The sequence below is a fragment of the Rhinolophus sinicus genome, linkage group LG01, assembly GCF_036562045.2.
Source record: "Rhinolophus sinicus isolate RSC01 linkage group LG01, ASM3656204v1, whole genome shotgun sequence".
NCBI classification, from domain to species: domain Eukaryota; kingdom Metazoa; phylum Chordata; class Mammalia; order Chiroptera; family Rhinolophidae; genus Rhinolophus; species Rhinolophus sinicus.
In genome coordinates, this window is record NC_133751.1 from 193,022,305 (window position 1) to 193,043,264 (window position 20,960).

At 48.4% G+C, this 20,960-nt stretch overlaps 1 protein-coding gene across 3 annotated transcripts; it reads left to right on the top strand.

Moving 5' to 3' along the window:
• Window positions 1-7: 7 nt before the first annotated feature.
• Window positions 8-20,525, top strand: STK36 (serine/threonine kinase 36). 3 transcript variants are annotated; one of them, XM_019741787.2, is made up of 27 exons: window positions 8-337; window positions 748-922; window positions 1,633-1,773; window positions 1,884-1,961; window positions 3,069-3,199; window positions 3,436-3,685; window positions 5,095-5,188; window positions 5,472-5,641; window positions 5,799-5,986; window positions 6,505-6,604; window positions 6,863-7,018; window positions 9,659-9,838; window positions 10,794-10,891; window positions 11,349-11,454; window positions 12,673-12,823; window positions 12,974-13,101; window positions 13,603-13,707; window positions 14,035-14,133; window positions 14,220-14,308; window positions 14,589-14,652; window positions 14,842-14,952; window positions 15,965-16,036; window positions 16,437-16,611; window positions 16,873-17,020; window positions 17,249-17,396; window positions 18,044-18,790; window positions 19,792-20,525. In XM_019741787.2, the coding sequence occupies exons 2-27, from the start codon at window positions 839-841 to the stop codon at window positions 19,933-19,935; spliced, it is 3,957 nt and encodes a 1,318-aa protein (XP_019597346.2). In that variant the 5' UTR covers window positions 8-337; window positions 748-838; the 3' UTR covers window positions 19,936-20,525. The 3 variants fall into 3 exon arrangements, with proteins under 3 accessions (XP_019597346.2, XP_074169422.1, XP_074169427.1); XM_074313321.1 differs by lacking the exon at window positions 8-337 and adding an exon at window positions 381-480; XM_074313326.1 differs by lacking the exons at window positions 8-337; window positions 748-922; window positions 1,633-1,773; window positions 1,884-1,961; window positions 3,069-3,199 and having other exon boundaries at window positions 3,548-4,793.
• Window positions 20,526-20,960: the final 435 nt, after the last annotated feature.

Below are 20,960 nucleotides of genomic sequence, written 5' to 3' on the forward strand. Positions count from 1 at the left end.
CACAGGGGGTGGCAGTGAGGCTGGAGGCCGTTTCTAGGCAACCGCAGACTCTGGGTCCTTACTGGGTCCTGATGGCCAGGAGACGGTTTGAAAGTGCCTTAGAAAGTGCCTATGGGCGGTCCACCGTCTCCCCAATACCTCGTAATGCCTTAGTCCTCTGACTCTCTGACCGGTTCTAGCGAGTAAAACTGGTAACAATGGGAGTCTCGAGAGACTGGCAGTGGGGGTGGAGAATAATTATAAGTTAGGCAAAGCACGCAGGCAGACAGAAGGGGCAGGGCTGAAGGCCAGGGCTGGCTGTCCTCCGCTTGAAGAGCTTGAAGCTCCTGGGCTGAGGGTGAGAGAGGGGCTCCGGTGTGCGAGGCGCGCGGGCAGAGGGTGTGGGTTGGGTGCTGAGGAGGTGGGCAGTGGCAAGAACTTGGAGGAAGCTGGAAGGGGCGGGATCGGTGGACGAGGCTGGATGGAGGGGGTCGCGGTCGGGTGAGCGAGGCTGAGTAGAGGGAGAGTGGACCGTGGGCTAGGCTGGGTGGAGGAAGGAGGGGGGCACCGGGTCGGCTGGGCGCGAGTTTGAGTTAGGGAACAGGAAGAGGTTAAGAAAGAAGGAGAACTACAAGAGGCATTCTATTTACTCCGAGATCTCATCTTTTCATCCAGTCCACCCTACCATGGTTTTGAGGCCAGGATTGAAATGAAAACGAGGACAAAGCAAGGCGGCTAACATTAATTTTTCTTCCATTCCCGAACCAGGCCTTCCAGATATGTGGACCTGTCTCTGGAGCGGTAGCGCTTCGCCACCATCTCTACCTTCTGTCTTCTGAGGGATCCTGAAACCTCTGTCATGGAAAAGTACCACGTGTTGGAGATGATTGGAGAAGGCTCTTTTGGGAGGGTGTACAAGGGTCGGAGAAAATACAGTGCTCAGGTGGTGAACAAAGAGGGGTATCTTTTGGTTGGGATTCTGCACCCCCAACTCCAGGGGGAAATAGGGCCAGAAAGGAAACATTCAAACTAACCTGTGTTCCTAAGGCATGGACTCCATACTTCTTATGGAGTATGAGCTCTGAAATTGAATTACTTGGGTTCAAATCCTAGCTCTACAACTTTCTAGCTTTAGAACTAGGGATAAGTTACTTACTTAACCTTTCTATGTCTCAGTTTCCTCATCTATAGAGTGAATATAAGAACAGTATCTGATTGATGGGGCTTGAGGATTAAATGTGATATCACACTGAATCACTTAGTACAGTGCCTGGCACCTAGTAAACAATAATTAAATAGTGTTATTACTATGAATCTCTATTGTTCCATGCAGGAAACAATAAACCACCCGAACTCTATTCTCTCATCATCTTTTCTTCCTTTCCTCCTAAATCCCTTATATCTTGAGTTCTTTACCTAGATCAGAACACATCTCCCAGAATCCACCAAAGGGATCTGTCTGGCAGATGCTGGTTCTTCCTAGGGCAAGGGGTAGGGGAAGCCTGGGTAAGGCCAAGGCACCATGGGGAAAGTGGAGTGGGAGACAAGCAGGTGTAATGAGAATTGCTCAATCTCAAGTCTCAGTTCTGGAGCTCTGAGGCTAATGTTTCAATAGTGTGGTTAGGCCTTGGCTCTTCATCTTATCACTGACAGGTGGTGGCCCTGAAGTTCATTCCAAAATTGGGACGCTCAGAGAAGGAGCTGAGGAATCTGCAACGAGAGATTGAAATAATGCGGGGTCTGCGACATCCCAACATCGTGCATTTGCTTGATAGCTTTGAGACTGATAAAGAGGTGCATTTTTGTTTGGGGTCACCTCTCCCCAAGAAGAGGGGTCCTGGGAATTTCCCAACCTCAGAATGCATAAATCTGGAGCCATCAATGCCTTTCCCTTCTCCCTTCAGGTGGTGGTAGTGACAGACTATGCTGAGGGAGAGCTCTTTCAGATCCTGGAAGACGACGGAAAACTTCCCGAAGACCAGGTATGTTTCCTGACTCAAATTTTTCCCCACCCCTGACTCTCTTCAGGTTAAGGACTGGTAGGGAAAGCTGAAGGCGCCGAGAGTCTCCATTTTGAAAACTGAGAAAAATACAAGAGCCTAGGTGTATATAGAGGCAGTGTGGTGTGACGACAAAGTATATCAACTCTGGAGCCAAAATCTGAATACAAAGGTTGGCTCTGCCACTTTCTCACTGGATCCTCTTGTGAAAGTTACTTTAACCTCTTTGGGCTCAGTTTCCTCTTTTTAAAATGGAAATATTAATAGTGTCTATCTCATAAAATTACTGTGAGGATTAATGAGTTAATTCATATACAAATGTTTAAAAGAGTGCCTGACACACAGTATGCAGCATAGTTAGCTATTATTAATGTTGTTGTCGTTATTAGGCAGCGTTACAGAAGAAGAGCCAGTGTGGTGGTACCAGAGAGGGCTGGAAGGTATATGGGTTGTGGGTAAGATTTGCCACCAAGACATACTGGTTAGCAGTGGGATTTGGTTGAACACCTTTTCCATCCACACTTATTCTAGGGATTTCTCTGTACTCTAGCAAGTAGTTCACCCTCAGGACTTCTGATCTCAGTATTCTATTTCCTTATGAGCACTCATCATTATTTGTAAGTCATCATCTCATTCCTTTTGTCTGTCTTGTTTCTTTGACTACTTTTGAGAAAGGGATATTGTCTCATTGAATAACAGCTAACATACATTGAATGCTTACTAAGTGCAGGCACCATTCTGAGCATTACATTACTTTACATACTTTAATATAATCTTCACAATAATCCTACGAGGTAGGTGGTATCATTATCGTCACCTTATAGATGATGAATCTGAGAGGCGTATGATAATTTGTACATGGTCATGCAGCTAGTGAGACGCAATAAATTTTCTTTGAATGAATGAGCAAATGAAAGAGTGAATGAGTAAGTGAGCAAGAACTATGGAAGGTATTGTGTGAAGCTCTGGAAAAAAGAGAAGGAACAGAAAAGTTCCAGCCACTGTCGTATTAAGGAGGAGTCTTCGGGTTTGTCAGCAGGTTCCTTCCTCTGACCTCTCTTTTTTTCCTCCCACCTGACTGACCCCTAGGTTCAGGCCATTGCTGCCCAGTTGGTGTCAGCCCTGTATTATCTGCATTCCCACCGCATCCTTCATCGGGACATGAAGCCTCAGAACATTCTCCTTGCCAAGGGTGGTGGCATCAAGCTCTGTGACTTTGGGTGAGGAGCCTGAGCTTCCGTGTCTGCTTCCCGTTCTGCAGGGGGTCTTAGACCACATACGTGGCTTACTTGGGCCTCATTTTAGAACCTGAACTGGAGACTGGAACTCCCACTAGGTCTTTTGGAAGGTGCTCTCTCTTTTTGGGTTTGGGATATCTCAGACAATAAGGAGGAGGAGTGACCATGTCTGGTTTTTATTGACGATCTTCTCTCCATTTTCATGCCATCATCTGCAGATTTGCCCGGGCTATGAGCACCAACACGATGGTGCTGACATCCATCAAAGGCACTCCCCTCTATATGTCTCCGGAGCTGGTGGAAGAGCGACCATATGACCACACTGCAGACCTCTGGTCTGTGGGCTGCATATTGTATGAACTGGCTGTAGGGACCCCTCCCTTCTATACCACAAGCATCTTTCAGCTGGTCAACCTCATTCTCAAGGATCCTGTGCGTTGGCCCCCCACCTTTAGTCCTTGCTTCAAGGTAATAAAGAAAGGGAGATTACTTCTGCATCAGAAACCTGTCTCCCTCTGCTCCTGTTCCCTTTTCCAAAATCCTTTCCCAGAGCTGAGACAGGACTTTGCAGTTACTGAATTAAGGCAGAAGCTGGGCCAAGCTGCCTTCCTTTTTTTACTGCAGGGGCTTATTCTTGGAGGGTGTTCTAAGGTCTGCCCAACTTGGGAATGGCCAGGCTATCCTGTGTCACAATGGAAAGGGGCTTTCAAGACACCTGAGGCAGATAGTGGTCCTTTTACATAAACTCTGTTCCACTTATTTTCTATCAGGTGCAATGTCTAGATGATAATCTGGTTTTGCCAATGCAGCTTTCAGTCCTCTTCCTGAAAGAAGGAATCTTCAGATATCCAAATGGCCAGAGCTAGTGGGCCTAGCTCAGCGTGTAGGGGCAGATGATAGGGATGGGGCCTGCTCCTTGCAGCTGCAGCTAAGTCTCAGCAGGCTGGAGGAGTTGGGGGCAGGAGGGAGGAAAAAGAGTTGACCCTTTTTATTTCTTATCTAGGGCAATTTGGGCCTTGAACGGAATTTAAATGCAACCTTCTCTCAGAGTGAAATTTCATTATAACTTTCCTTTGCTTTATCTAAGATGAAAAGGGACAGGTTTCTCCCCAACCTATTTTGTTGAGGAGGCCCAAGTAATTATCAAAAAGAATCTAAACAAAGAAAACTTAGGTGGGTGATATACATAGGATATTCATTCTCCCTTAGGGCAGATATGCAGGAATCGCTAGTCAGAGCCATAGTATCCTAATCACTGTGTTTTTTAATAGTGGTCATAATCTAGTATCTTCTATTCCTAGTTCAGGCCCCATTGAGGATTTCCCCAAAGATACCTCATAACAATGTACCCTTTTCAGAGACAGTCTCCCTACCCCTCTACCATCTGAACACTTGTTGAGAGATTTAAGGTTTTGAGTGCTCCCAAACACATCTTTCCATAATGACCTGTGTGAGTGCTTCTAACCATAAATGCGTCTGTTCCTCCCCAGCTGTAAGTAAACTGCAGTCAAAGGGAGGGCAAAGTGAGCAGCTGGGGATTCCTTTGAATGTTTGCTTTCTGAAGATGACTATGAAGGTGACATCCCACTTTTCTAGTATTTTCCTCACTTCTTCACAAAGCTGGTGACATTGAAATTTCTGTTTCTCCTTCTGGGTTTCCAAAATGTCCGTAGACGGGAATTGGGGCTCCCCAGGAGATGAGGCAGCGAGTTCTGTCCATGATTTCAGCCAGGGAAATGAGGCCTAAGGATAGGTTTAGAGAGGGTGTGATCAAGACCAGCTTGTCTTCTGTAAGATCGGTTCCGGAGTCTTGGCTTGCTGATGGGTTAGAGCCTAGAGAGAAGTGAAGGCTGACGGGGGATTTTTTCTCTCCACAGAACTTCCTGCAGGGACTGCTCACCAAGGACCCCCAGCAGCGTCTGGCCTGGCCAGACCTTTTACATCACCCCTTTATTGCTGGTCGTGTCACCAGTGAGTCATTAGGGTTCCCCAGGGCTTTTGCACTCCTAGTGTTCTCAATCTACCCACCTTCCTCCAACATCTGGATCTAACATATCTCTTTACGTCTCCAGTTTGAACTTTCTTACTAGGCCTTTGCCAAACCTTTGCCACTTCCCTTGCAACCCCCCTCCCTCTTTGTCACTTTGTCCAAATGATATTCCACAGAAGCCTGGAGATGCTGAAGTTGTCTCTGGCCAAGTGGACATGGCCCAGCTCCTATATGATAATGTCTTCCCTCCTTCCCTCTCTGCAGTCATAACCGAACCAGCAGACCCAGATTTGGGTACCCCATTCACCAGTCGCCTCCCCCCAGAACTTCAGATCCTAAAGGACCAACAGGTGCATCAGCTGGCCCCCAAGGGCAATCGATCTCGCATCTTGCATCAAGCTTATAAGCGCATGGCTGAGGAGGCCAAGAAGAAGGTCTGTGGGAACATGTGACATGACCAGGCTAATGACTGGAGGTTGTGGGAGGAGGCAGATGACTTTCTAGGGTTGGGAAAGGGCCACAAATAGGATTGATGCTGCCTTATGGCAACAAAATAGTTCTGATTCAGTGTCTCCTGCCTACTTCCCACAGAAACACCACAACACAGGGCCTGCCCTTGAGCAAGAGGACAGGACCAGCAGGGTGGCTGCCGGCACAGCCCCACTGCCCAGACTAAGGGCTAGTCCTCAGGAACCAGGCCTCTTGGCTGGGATCATGGCCTCAGAAATGAAGAGCAGCTGGGCTGAGTGGGGGGCTGGAGAGGCCCCCCCAGCACCTCGGTGAGGAGGGTATAGCTAGGGATTTATAGGGTGAAGTATCTTGCAGATCTTGGGCTCTAGCCAAAGCAAATACAACATGGTCCCTGTCACTAGCCACTGCCTAAATATGAACAGGGCCCTACGAGTCTGAGTCCTGGGTCCTTGAATTCTAATGCCAGATACTTTCCTGATTGATCAGGAAATGTGGGAACTTTCCTTTCCTCTATGCCTCAGTTGTACATTCACTGAAAGGGAAAGAATCATCTCCATGAAAATGGGAAGGTTATTTGAGTTGGGAGCCACAGGTGTAAACTGCTAAGGGAGACTTGAGAATAAGATGCAAAGTGGGAGGGTAGTCCAGGATGTGTGTGTAGTGGTCAACATACCCTGTCCCGGCCTTATCCTAGAACGAGGTCTCCTCTATCCAGTCCTATGTGGCTTTTCTTCATTCCTTTCCTGGGTCCAGAGCGAGGGACAAGTTAATGATCCCTAAGCCTCACAGGTCTAGAACTCATCCTACCCCCTGCTTCCTCTGCCAGAGAAAAGTGCATCACCCAGGATTGTGACCAAGCATTCCCAGAACTGAGGCCAGAGGTGGCGGGCCAGGGGACCACTGAGGCAGTGGACCTAGAAAATGAGGTGAGCCCTGGGGGCTCTTCTGGGCCTTGTCCCTGCCGTGGGATGTTGGGTCTGGGTAGATGTTTTTCTAGAGCAATGATCCCCAACCCTCCAAGTATGAGCTCCCCGTGTGTTCAAAATTGCTTTCTTGTTATTAATTTATAGATTTTAATCTATAAATGCAGTTACTTGCATTTACTTCACGGTCCCCCAGGTTGGGAGCTCCTGCCCTCAACCTTACATACTCCTCATGACCTCTTTTACTCCCTTGTGCCTCAGGAGCCAGACAGTGACAATGATGGCAGCGATGAGTGGCAACACCTGCTAGCGACCACCGAGCCTGTGCCCATCCAGCTGAAAGCCCCTCTTACCCTGCTGTGCAATCCTGACTTCTGCCAGCGCATCCAGAGTCAGCTACAGGAGGCTGGAGCGCAGGTGACAGACAGAAAGATACTGTGGAGGGGATTTGAGACTTTTTTCACAGATGAGGCATTAAAAAACATTGACATGAGGAGAGAGAGAAAGTTTGCCCCTTTTCAATTGTTTTTCAGTTCATCTGCTTCATTCTAGGAGATTTGCTACCCTCTTAGTAACACAGAAAGAGCAGGCCTCGGGTTTCTCTTTCTGAAGGGCAGAGTATCCAGAGCAGGGGTCCGCAAATTCCTGATGGTAAATATTTCAGGTGGTGTGGGCCATGAGGCAAAAATGGAGGACATTATGTAAGTACTTCTACAATGAGAGAAAACACATTTCTACAAAATATTTATTGACAAAATGAAAAATGTAGATGTAACAACTACACAATATTTTCTATAATGGGTATACTAACGAGAAGAATACGATTTTTTTTTTTAGGGAATAACATTTTGCTTAATTGGCATTCATAGTTAGTGTTCCCTCTTACAAAGCCTTTCCTTGCTTCTCGGAAACACAGTGATCTTCCTTTCTGGGAACTCACCGAAATATCCTGCCTGCATCTCTTCCCCTCTCTTTAAAGTCTGTTTTAATGACTTATAGGAAGTGTGAAACACTTAATCCAATAATCCAATTATTATCATAATCCAATCTTAGAACATTTTCATCACCCCAATAAGATCCCTCATACCCAGTTAGTTAATCATCATTCCTACCCCAGTCCCAGACAACCATTAATCTACCTTCCTTCTGTCTCATGGATTTGCTTTTCCTGGACGTTTCATATAAATGGAACCATACAGTGTAGTTTTGCTGGCTCCTTTCACTTAGCTTAAGTTTAATGTTTTCGAGGTTCGCTCATGCTGTAGCATGTATCAGTACTTCATTCCTTTTTGTTGCTGATCAACGTTCCATTATATGGACATATATCACATTGTGTTTATCCATTCACCAGTTGATGGACATTTGGGTTGTTTCCACTTTTTGGCTTTTATGAATAATGCTGCTATGAACAGTCACATGGAAGTCTTTGTGGACATATGCTTTCATTTCTCTTGGGCGGATACCTAGGAGTGGAATTGCTGGGCCATATGGTAGATTTATGTTTAACATTTTAAGAAACTGCTGAACATAACCATTTTGCATTCCTATCAGCCATGTATGAGGGTCCCCATTTCTCCACATCCTTGCCAACATGTATTATCTATTTTTTTATTATAGCTATTCTAGTGAGTGTGAAATAGTATATCATTGTCATTTTAATTTGCATTTTGCAAATGACTAATGTCAAGCATCTTATTAGCCATTTGTGTATCTTCTTGGGGAAACACCAATTCGATTCCTTTGCTCATTTTTAAATTGGGTTGTTTGTATTCTTATTGAATTGTAAGAGTACTTTATATCTTCTGGATACAAGATCTTTTTCAGATATGTGATTTGCAAATATTTTCTCCCTTTCCATGCTTTGTCTTTTTATTCTCCTAAGAGTATCTTTTGAAGCACAAGGGTTTTGAATTTTGATGAAGTTCAGTTACCATTTTTTCCCTCTGTAGATTATGCTTTTGTTATTGTATCTAAGAAATATTTCCAAAGCCAAAGTCTTGAAGGTTTTCTCCTATGTTTTTTGCTAAAAGTTTTCTAGTTTCAGCTCTGACAGTTAGGTCTCTGACCCACTTTGGGTTAATTTTTGTGTGCCATGTGAGGTGTATGCATACAGTGTGAGGGATCTAAGTTCATCTTTTGCATGTGGATATACAATTGTCCCAGCACCACTTGTTGAAAAGACTCTCCTTTCCTCAGTGAATTGCCGTGGCAACTTGCTCTCTTTTGGCCCTTACCCAGTGTCCTCTTAGTATTGGACAACATTTCAGTAGGGAAGCAGGTTAAAAGCTCTGCCTCCAGGGTAAGACTTCCTGAGTTGGAATTCCATCTGAAACTACTCTTTAGCTGTGTGATTATTGACTACTTAACCTATCTGGACGCTTCAATCTCCTCACCTATAAAATGGTAATTATATTTACTTCAAAGGATTATTGTGAAGATTAAATGAGCATATAAGTGAAAAGATTTAGAATAGTGAATAGCATACTGTAAAACACTTGATGTAAATGTTATTCTTCTTTTGAAGAATAGCGTTTTAAAGAATAACCAGTTAAAAATATAATACTGTCCATCGCTTGCAGGCTGTATAAAAATAAGTGGTAGGCTGGATTTAGCCTGTAGCTCATAGTTTGTCAACCCCGATCTAGAGTTGAATAATATTGTTTTGTCTATCTGGAGTTGAATAACATGGTTTCATGTCCATTGTTTTTCATTTTCAGAAGTGTACGTGAGTGTGCGTGCATTTGTTTTGTTTTGTTTTTAAGATGAAAGGCTGGAGAAGGGAGGGAGCAGGCAGGAATGGCATTGGGCCTGACAGAGAGATCCTGCGGGGTGGTCCCCTCCTTCTTGTTCACTGCTGTTATAAGTCAAGTGACGTGGCCATCTATAATCCTCTTCCCTGGTACAGTTTCCCTATTTCCCTCTTCTCCTTCTCTGTGCTTTAGACTCCCAGAGAAAGGAATGGGAACATCTGGTGATATGTCAACTCCTTGGGGACACTTGGTGACTGTGACTCTCCTTTTACCTCTGATAACATCAATGACTCCTTCTTTCACCCAGATCCTGAGAGGCATGCTGGAGGGCGCTTCCCGCATCCTTCCGGCACTCCGGGTCCTGAGCAGTCTTCTGTCCAGCTGCAGTGACTCTGTTCCCTTGTATTCCTTCTGCCGTGAGGCAGGACTCCCTGGACTGCTGCTCAACCTCCTCAGACACAGCCAGGAGAACAACAGTATTCAGCAGGTAAGCACGACGCAAGGGGCCTCTGAAGACTTCCAGGAGTTTCTTCTCCTTGGGTTTCTCTTCTTCGAACTGCCATCTCTATTCAGACCAATTGCCTTTCATTTTCTTTCCTCCTCTTTCTAGTTAGTAGACCATGAATTACAAACTCTAATGCCTTCTGAGGCCAGGCAGATGTCAGTCAGGGAAGTAGATGATGTGGGACCGTGTGAGTAGTGGGGAATATGATAAACTGGAGAGCTCGTGCCCAGTCTAAATGGGACATCCTCTCCTCAGCCAGAGCCTACTGCTGCCATGTGGGAATACGGGCCCAGTATCGCCAGATCTTCCAATTTTCCAACTGAAGCTAGAAATCCAGATTTTATGTGTCATCTCCTAATATTTAGAGCACTGTGCTTTGAAGTGTTAAATCCTTGGCTTTATTGACCCAATTTTACAGAGCAGGGTACTGAAATTCAGAGACTGACTGGCTCATACATAGGCACTACCTTGTAAATGGTCACGGCGACGATAGTGGAAGAGCTAGGATTGAGACTCAGCGTGTTTGAAATCCAACCTCTACTCCCCCATGCTGTGTCCTGACACAGCTGAGCCAAGGACAGAATAAAGAGAACCTACGCTGAGGCTGCGAGAAAACTGCACTCTGCTGATGAATATTAAACTTGAGTGTTTTAAAGAAATTTCGAAAAGATTTTGAGCTGTTTTGAAAAACAGAATCTCTTAAACTCCAAAATGTTGTTAAGGTCAAAGAAGACACATTTTCAGGCTATTTATAGCCCATTGACCACCACTTTGTTACCTCTGATCTCCTCTCTCTGTCCAGTCTGCCCCATCTCTTCCCCTGCCCCATTCTGTCTGGTCAACCTGATTGGATACCTGATGCCTTTTTTTACTGCGTTTTCTAGTCTCTGTCTCCATCCCCTACATTGTCCTTACTCTTTGTCCTCTTCCTCGGCAGCAATGTTGGTATGGGACCTTCTTACGGGACCTGATGGCCGCAATTCAGGCCTACTTTGCCTGCACCTTCAATCTGGAGAGGAGTCAGACAGGTGACAGGTGGGATGAGAGGCAGTTTTGCTCTGTTGACCCGTTTGGCTTCAATTTCTATTCCCATTTCTTCCTTTCTCCATTAGGAAGAAACTAAGTGAGGAGAAGCTGTGATTTGTGACAGATTTAGGGACCAGCTGACTGACCCCTCAGAGTCCAGCTAGCCCTTGTAAGGACCCTGAGACACCTCCAAGTTTGCCCCAAGACTTTCAGGTTTTCAGGGTCAGCAGTCACCATGCACTAAATGAAAGGATCAAGATGTGAATAACCAAGGAAATGGCAAAGAAGGGGCCCTAGAGGGTGTGTATGTGAGTCTGTGTGTGTGCTTCGCAAGGGACAGAAGAGGGAGCATTCTGAGGTGTTCCTTTGCAGAGCTTCTCTTAGCTGCCCAGAATGGATGCATTCACCACATCTGGGCTTTTAGTAGAGAGAGGAGAAGAAACCATGGGCTCACTTCCCCCCCTAGCCTACAGGTATTTCAGGACGGTGCCAACCTCTTTCTGGACCTGTTGGGGAAACTACTGACCCAACCAGATGACTCTGAGCAGACTTGGCGGAGGGATAGCCTTACGGTAATCGGCTCCCGTTTCCACATTTCTGTCTCTCCTGTCTTTCTCCGTGTTTCTCCCATCCCCTTTCTGATGACTAGATAGGGTTAGATCAAAGTAAGACATCAGACATTCATTGAATGCCAACTATGTGCCATATGCCATTTGAGTAAGAGAAAGCTCCTATCTTCAAGGGACCAGGGATAGTCTAGTAGGCAGATGTAAAGTGCTCAAGGACAAAAGTGTACAAAGCCCATTAGAACGTGGTATAAAATCCAGAAGCACCACTGAAGAAGATGAACACTCCTTGGAGGGTCATAGAAGAAATCCTGAAGAAGGAAATCATCTCTGCTCGGATTTGGAGAATACATAGAAGTTTGCTAGGTGGATGAGGCAGGAAGTACAGGGGATATTCCAGGCAGAGGGAGCAACCTACATAAAGGCCCAGAGGCATTAAGCCCTGTGGACTATTTCAGGGAACCACAAATAGAAGTGTTTCTTCTTGAAGAGACTTGCAGATCAGCCAGTATTTCTCCATCTTGTGGGTTTTCTCCACTGAACTCGGGAGGTGAGGGACAAGAGAATGGAGGATTGAATGAGAAAATCTTGGAGGAGGCAGTTACAGGGTAACATGTGCAAGGAAGTAAACGATTGCCTGGTTGTTGTTCAAACTGGCAACTGAGAACACAGATCTAGGCTACATTCCTGCCTCTAGCTAGCAGTCCATTCAATTTCTCCCAGTCTCAGAGCCTATTTTAGCATCCCTCACTCTTTTAAGTCAGGAAGCTTTTAATATCTAACCTAAATGTTCCCCGGCGGTGACTCATATTATTGGCCAGCACTTCTTACAGGTCCTTGTAGCACGGGGAGTTTGGAATAAATACCCCACCTCCTGAAGTTCTGACTCAGAAAACTGGGTTGATAGGGACCCAGGAATCCCCAGCAATTCTCATACTCCTGGTCGCAGATCACACTTTGAGAAACACCGTCTAGGGAGCAGCTGATCAGAGAGAAGAGGGAATGACACCTGAAATTCCTGTCCTTGAAATGTGAAGGCCGTTATGATGCATCTTCTGTACAAGAAATACTTAGAATCAGACAGCTAGTCCCTCTGGGTTTTCCTCCTCTTTTCTCAGGCTGTCCGGGGATGCTTGCTTCTTCCCCTAAGCCCAATCAGTTTTCTGACGCCCTCATGTTAACCGTGCCCTGGTCTCCTTTACTGTGAACCCTGCCTGCCCTTAGTGCTTTACTGTTCTGTGTGAAGCCATGGATGGGAACAGCTCGACCATCTCCAAAGCCTTCTACTCCAGTCTGTTGACGACACAGCGGGCTGTGTTGGACGGGCTCCTTCATGGCTTGACAGTTCCACAGCTCCCTTTTCACACACCTCCAGGTAACCAGCGTGGGGAGGGAAGGTTCTCTGGACGTCACTGTTGAGTGGGTCCGGCTCTGCACGTTTAATTAGTGCCCAATAAATAACTGAAGGGAGCAATGTGAGAGAAGCAGCTAGCCCCCACCCTTCATTCTTTGCCTTTCTCCATAGGAGCCCCTCAAGTGAGCCAGCCACTGCGGGAGCAGAGTGAGGATCTGCTGGGAGCCGTTTCCTCTGCACTGGCAGCCATGTGCGTTGCTCCTGTGGGGCTGCCTGGCTGCTGGGAAGCCAAGGAGCAGGTCTGAGCTTCAGTCTCTTGTTCTTCTCGTCCTTCTTAGAGTTGCCAGCTTCTCAGGAAGGCAGACAAATAAGCTGTGGTGCCTCCCTGTACTCAGTACTTGCAGAAACTGCTCCAAACCTGGGTCTGGGCCACTTGCAGACCATGATGTAGCCAAAATCCCAGAGGCCTTGGTTACAGAGCTCAGTGACCAACTGCCCTTGTGTTCATGTCGCTGACCTAAAGCCACCAGTGATGCTTCTTCAAGGGCTCAGGAGTCAGATTTCCTGCTCCCTGTTGGCTAGCAACACTTTCCTCTGTACCTGCCACACTGGGGCTAAATAAGCCCATGACTTTTGGTTCTCCATTAGCTATGAAGACCGGGAATGCAATGGGGTCTGAGGTCCCTGGTGAAGCTGGGCCTAGCGAGGGTTTGAGAGTACTGACTAGTGGAAGATAGGATAGGATAAGATAGGATTGGAATAATGGAAATGCGATTGAGTCTTCAGTTATGCCCCTATAGATCTCTCGTCACTTGGCAAATCAGCTCACCGAAGACAACAGCCAGCTGAGGTCATCTCTCATCTCTGGCCTGCAGCATCCCATCCTGTGCCTACACCTTCTCAAGGTACTGCCTGCCCATATCTCTCGGCACTTCAGATTTCTTTTTAACCCCCAGGACTGAGAGAGAGAGAGAGACACGGAGAGAGATGAGAGATCCCCTCGCAGAACCTTTTTCTGCTTTTAAATCTGTTCAACTGAGATGGCCACACTGTTAGCCCATCCTCACCCAAACTGAGAAGTACATCAAGAGCTGGAAGTGGCCCAAACTTCTCCAACACCCGCAAATGTAGATACCAGATCTGTGGAGAGGCTAGCCTGCTTTCAGCCGGGCCTTCCAGTCTGGGAGCCCAGGTGCTGCTCTGCACAGACAGACTTCTCCCCACTCCCTTAGGTTCTCTACTCCTGCTGCCACATCAGTGAGCCCCTGTGCCATCTTCTAGGGCGAGAGCCCCTGGCCTTGGAGTCCCTGTCCATGTTGGTCCAGGGCAAGGTAGGCCAGCAATATAGGTGGGCATCTCATGGTGGCCCTGTCATCTGATTCCGAGGTCGCTCGGATCATTTAGGTTTCCTTTGTAGGTAAAGGTAGTGGATTGGGAAGAGTCTACTGAAGTGACACTCTGTCTCCTCTCCCTTCTTGTCCTTCGGCTCCAAGATCTTCCTCCTGGGTGAGTCATAAAGTAGGCTCTCTCCACTGAAATCTTCCATTTGTATAGCTCACCCTGACATAGAACTTGGGGAGTGGCAGCCAATAACCTATCCTTAGAAGGTGTTGGGATAGAGAGAGTGAAGTTTTCTCTACCAAGAATAGACCTGGATTCCCACCAACTTTGTGACTTGGAGTCGGACATGCAGCTTAGGTGGCGAGTGCCATCCAAGGGAGAGGGAAGGCCACCCACCGGCCTCCTTTCACACTGCTGCATTCCTTACTGTGTCTCCTTATTCCAGAGTGGAGAAGCTAGGCAGTGAGATTGCTACTGTCTTCACCCATTCACACGTCGTCTCGCTTGTGGTGAGTTTTCAGCCTTCATCTTCCTCCTCCTTTCACCCTGTCATCCAACCCTTCTGGAAGCAGGCATGGCATTATCCCCTTTGCAGCTGTTTATGAGGCATTTTGCTGGCCTGGGACAAAGACCTAAATCTTTCTGCCTGTGCTGAATACCATTCAGATCTGGACATTCCTTCTCCTCTAACTCTCCAGAGTGCAGCAGCCTGTCTACTGGGACAGCTTGGTCAGCAAGGGGTGACCTTTGACCTCCAGCCTGTGGAGTGGATCGCTGCAGCCACACATGCCCTGTCTGCCCCTGCGGAGGTGAGGCTTGCCAGGAATGTGTGGACGTGTTTTCTCTAAGTCAAACAAGGACCGCATTCATGGGGAAAAGGCTGAAGTACCAGCCAGCCTAGAGTTAACTAAGGAATGCTAAAGGAATCAAGGAGTCTTTCCTGCCCTTCTGCCCCTGGATGAATGACCCCTCTCAGCCCAGACTGGTCAGGGCTTCAGATCTGTTGTTAACACTCTGGACTTCTAAAGAGGGAAGAGGCGTCATCTGTCTCTTGGACTTTGGCAGTGCCTGCTAAAGGAGCTCTCTCTTAGGCCCTCTTTTCTAGTCCATTTTCTTCACTGCCACCAGAGTGATCTTGCTTACAGGAAAATCTGGTCATTTGTTGATTACTTACCACATAAATATAAATATGGATTGAGTAGCAGGCACTATTCTAGGCTCTGAGTATACAGCAGTGAATAAAAGACAAAAATCTTGCCCATGTGGAGTTTGTGTAAATTGTCAGTGGCTTCCCACTGCATCTGGGATAAAGTGCAAATTCTTGAACAGGCTACTGAAAGCTCATCTGTTACCTCTGAGCTCTGGAATCTTGCTATACCGAACGAGTTACCATTTCCAAAATTCACTATGCTGTTTCATGACCTGCCTCTACGTATGCTATGACTTCTACTTGGAATATTCTCCCTTCCCACCTCTACCTTCTCTTGTCTGCCTTTTCAACTTTTAATCCTACCAGGAGGCAGAGTTAGGCACTCTCAACTGTGACCCCCGCACCCCCACCCCAGACTCCTGTCTGGAAAGTGTCTTCCTAAACTAGAATTGTTTCCACGTCTGCTTACGCCACCAGACTGTGTGTCTTTAGGACAGAGTTAGTCATTGACTGAATAGGCAGGAAGCAAGACTCCTAAGTCCAGAAGAACTGTCCCCGCGGCCCCAGGCCGAGGAAGAGCTCTTCCTGCCTGACCAGGAGTCGGGGGCACAGACCTGTGAGGCCACCTCATCCCGCTCAGGATCTGCATTCTGCCTCCCTCTCTCCTGCAGGTCCGGCTGGCTCCACCAGGTGGCTGTGGATTCTACGATGGTCTCCTTATCCTGCTACAGCTCCTCACCCAGGTACAGCTGCATCTTAGGATGGATGGGAAGTAAGGAGAGAGAAAATGGGCATTGTGGGGTGCCACTGGACACTAAAGAAGCATCTCACAAACTACTGTGCATGTGGTGGCCTTAGAAGGGGCCCACCTGCCCTTGGAAGCTTTAAAAAGGGAACCATTCAGCTTATCCCTTGGGATTCAGTGGGAAAAAAAGCTGTAATTCCCTGGTTTCCAGTAGACCTACACATAGGTTGAGAGGTGGGGGTCAAGATGTAAGAAGAAAGGGAACTAAGACAACAGGGAAATCCTAGGTGGGAAAACAGAAGGAATTATTTCTCGTAGGTCAGGGATAGGAGTGCAGAAAGGCCTTTTGATTCTTGACTTTGACCTCCCCACCCACTCTCTTTCAATTTTGTTTCCAGCAGGGGAAGGGTAGGCTGATAAGCGACCTGACTAGCTCGGAAATGTGGACCGCTCTGTGGCACCGCTTCTCCATGGCTCTGAGGCTCCCCGAGGAGGTGTCCACACAGGAAGACGAGCTGTTGCTGTCCAGTCCACAAAGCCCAGAGCCAGACTGGACGCTGATCTCACCTCAAGGTACCTTTCCAGTAGCACGGCGTCCTTTGTGGGGCCAGCGTGTTGATCCCTCTTCAGAACTGGGTTAGCCCATGGAGATTTCTGCTGCTGCTTCTGCTGCCGCTGCCGCTGCCGCCCAGGGAGAGGATGGCAGAATATACACGGGGGCTGCCCAGGGATGGGGAGGTGACTGAATAGGTGGTAACCCTGGGAGCCATGGGGGAGCAGGAGCATCGGGGACTCTTGCCTGCTCCACTGGGTCTTCATTCGTGGTGTTTGCAGGTGTGGCAGCCCTGCTGAACCTGGCGGTGGCCACCTTCACTCAAGAGCCCCAGTTATGCCTGAACCACCTGTCTCAGCGTGGAAGTATCCTCACATCCACCTTGAAGCACCTGCTTTGCCCCAGCTTTCTGCATCAGCTGGGCCAGGCGTGAGTCTGAGCTAGAGGAGGGAGACCAAAAGATCCAGAGAGTCTGCGATGGAGAGTAAGGAGGGGAAGGCAGGAGAGAATGAGCTGACAGCTTGAGCTGTGAGGCAGGAAATGGTATGGCTGAGATTGGGGCAGGAGAGCTGGACTGGGGAATTGGAGGAGGATGGGAGAGAGTGATAAGGGTGAGGGAGCCAGATCGAGTAAATCGTTCCCCGCTCCCCTCCTTAGGCCGCACGGGTCTGAGTTTCTCCCCGACGTGGTGCTCTCTGTCTGCCAGATCCTCTGCTTCCCCTTCGCCCTGGATGTGGATGCTGACCTCCTTGTAGGGGTCTTGGCTGACCTCAGGGACTCAGAAGTCGCAGCCCACCTGCTGCAGGTACATGGGAAGCTACCCAGGCATGAAAGTGGGAGAGGAAGATGGCCAGCCACTTTGTGCACTCGAATTCACTTCCCGACAGCTCCAGGGTTCTCCATGGGCCCTGTAAGAGAGGAACATCTGGCTTGACCTGAGAGAAAGAGTTCAGGCCTGAACAGAGGCGTGTGGCGGGAGCTGCGGCTGGGGCCTCCACCATCCCTTAGCTGGGGCCTCCACCATCCCTTAGCTGGGGCCTCCATCATCCCTTAGCTGGGGCCTCCATCATCCCTTAGCTGGGGCCTCCACCATCCCTTAGCTGGGGCCTCCATCATCCCTTAGCTGGACTCCGTTGGAGCCCAATGGGGAGAACATCACAGTGTAGGTACTGGCAATTCAGCTTCTCCGTCAGGAATCCCTTTACTGGCAGTTCTTGGCACTAAGCAGTGGGCCTTTGACAAGCAGAGCAAGGACTGAACTTGGAAAGGACCTGTGCTCTTGGGGCCCCCATTTTGTCTGCTGTGGGTCAGCTCTCCCAGCTCTGGGGTGTTTCTTATAGCTTGGCACTTGGCTTTTCTCCCAGATTTTTGGCTCCTTCCGGCTGTCAAGCTGCAGTGTATTCTCCCTCTCCCTGAACTGCTTTTCCTTGCTCTCCTCCCCACTTCGCCCAGGTCTGCTGCCATCATCTTCCGCTGCCACAGGTCGAGCTGCCCATCAGTCTCCTCACACGCCTGGCCCTCACAGATCCCACTTCGCTCAACAAGTTCGTGAACACCGTGTCTGCCTCCCCTAGCACCGTCATCTCGTTTCTCTCAGTTGCCCTCCTGGGTAACCAGCCGCTGCTGACCTCTGACCTTCTCTCCCTGCTGGCCCACACAGCCCGGGTTCTGTCTCCCAGCCACTTGTCCTTTATCCAAGAACTCCTGGCTGGCGCCGATGAATCCTATCGGCCCCTGCGCAGCCTCCTGGGCCACCCAGAGAATTCCGTGCGGGCCCGCACTTACGGGCTCCTGGGACACTTGCTCCAACACAGCATGGCCCTGCGTGGAGCTCTGCAGAGCCAGGCTGGACTGCTCAACCTTCTGCTGCTGGGTCTTGGGGACAAGGACCCTGCTGTGCGGCGCAGTGCCAGCTTTGCTGTGGGCAATGCAGCCTACCAGGCTGGTCCCCTGGGGCCTGCCCTGGCAGCTGCGGTGCCCAATATGACCCAGCTGCTTGGAGATCCTCAGGCTGGTATCCGGCGCAATGCCGTGTTAGCTCTGGGCAACTTGGGGCCTGAGGGGTTGGGGGAAGAGCTGTTACAGTGCCAAGTACCCCAGCGGCTCCTAGAGGTGGCATGTGGAGACCCCCAGCCAACCGTGAAGGAGGCCGCCCTCATTGCCCTTCGGAGCCTCCGCCAGGAACCCTGCATCCATCAGGTACACCCCAGAGGACTTAGGAACCATGTGATGGGTTGTATTGCACTAGGACATCCAGAAACCCGAGGTGTGTCCCTCTCTGGGAGCAGGAAACCCAGGGCCAGTGTCTTGGAGATGAGTTTTCCATCAACCGTCTCCCACCCTAGAAGAGGGCTCCCTTGGGCTGGGAAATGCCTGGAATCTCAAGGACCACTGTTGTTCTTCTAGAGGCTGCATGGGAGGGAGATGAGGGAAGATTAGAGATGTTGAGGTATAGTGTGGGTTCATTCTGGGGGCCATGCAGATGCTGTCTTTCTTAGCACTTACCATGTGAAAAGCACCATGCTAAGCATTTTACCTTCATTATTTGGTTTAAGCTATTGTATTCCTAATTCTGCAGGCTATGAAACTGAGGCACAAAGAATTTAATAACTTGTCCAAATTACAAAGCTAGTATGTAAGATTAGACTTTTAAACTCAAGAGCCTGACTCCAGAGCCCATACTCTTAGCCACTGCTTTATTCTGCCTTTCCTTCTCAGTTTTCAATATATAAGCAGCCCAATGAAATCACACATCTACCTACCATAAGGCTAAACCTCCAAATTATAAGGAAGTTTAGTGTGGTAGCATTGGGTGGTTCATGAAATTTTAACATGATGACTGATATATATTATAGGGTTTTCTGGCAATCCATATGAGGATACAATAAAAGGGATTCTTGGCGATGATGAGGTTAAGACTCACTGTTCCAGATCCATGATTGGGAATCACACCTTCTGGCTTACTATCACTGCTGCAGTCAGGACCTCTTCCTGGGGACAAGTGCATTGTCCCTTGAGGCACTGGTTTCTGGGTCTGTAACCAAAGAGATCAGAAGTAGACCTGTGGTCCTGACGATTCCTGTCTTCAAGGTTTCTCTTTTCCCACACAACCTATTTCTTCCTTTTCTGGAGTGGCAATTGCTCGGCCAAATGAGAGTCCTTCGCACATCATGTACTGTCCTCTGTTCTCTGTCCCACAGGTGCTGGTGTCCCTGGGTGCCAGTGAGAAATTAGCCTTGCTCTCGCTGGGCAATCAGTTACCGCCACACAGCAGTCCCAGGCCCACCTCGGCCAAACACTGCAGGAAACTCATTCACCTCCTGAGGCCGACCCCCAGCACGTGATCCCGATTCCTGGGGCCCAGCCTCCAGCCTTTTTTGCCCTACTATTGCCAGCTCTTCCTTCTGCTGCTCTACAAGCCACCAGCGCAACCGAGAGCTCAAATGATGAAAAAAGAGAGAGAAGCTGCCAACTCCACTGATTGGAGAACAAGAAACTAGGAGAGATTTATGTACAAAGCTCCTTCCTCCCCCCAAATTCAGGATGATTTCAACCAGTAAACTTCATTGCTATTGGTGCCAGAGAAGATTCCTTCTTTCTCTACATCCAGGGGTTTTTTTCTCCGCTACTGTGCCTTTAAGCCCAGGAACGTGCTCCTGGATCTTAGGGAGACGCTTCCTACCTGAGGAATCTCTTTCCGGAGCTCCCGTAATCCTCCCAGCAGTTTCTGGGTTGAGGTGCACTGACCGCAGGACACATGAAGACAGCGCCTGCCTCAGATCTAGGCGGCGGGGATAAACGCTCTGTCTGTTGTGGAGGGTTCCCCAGCCTATAGTCCGCATTCCATCATTGGGAGGGGGTGGGAAGTGTATCCTTTTTATTATGATTATTTTTATAGATGTTTGTAAACTCTTGTAATAAAAGGTGTGCCTCACCCCCCTGTCAGCTGCCAGGGAAAGGGGTTGGGAGGTACAGCAGCACCTCAGCTGCTGTGTGGTGCTAGAAGCCCTGGTATCGTATTCACACAGAACTCTGCTGTGAGAGCTTATTGATATCTCCTCCTGCCTTGAAGCTTCCTCCACCCCAGATGAGCAACATGTGGACACCTAATTCCAAGCCCAGGCCAGTGGAGCTGAAATAGGAAAGGGTAGCATTAAACAGAGGTAAATTAGATTGCTTTGAGATCGCAGGCTTAGTGGCTAGTTTTAACATTTGGTGGAGTTTCAGTGTATAGGGAACCCCAGCTGCTTTAGTAGGGCAGCTGTGTATGGAGATGATGTAGTTTACCAGAAAGGGATGTTTGGCAGACCCATTAGTTAGAATTGTAACCCAGCTGGAAATATACTGAGAAGCTTAAACCTCGACTCAT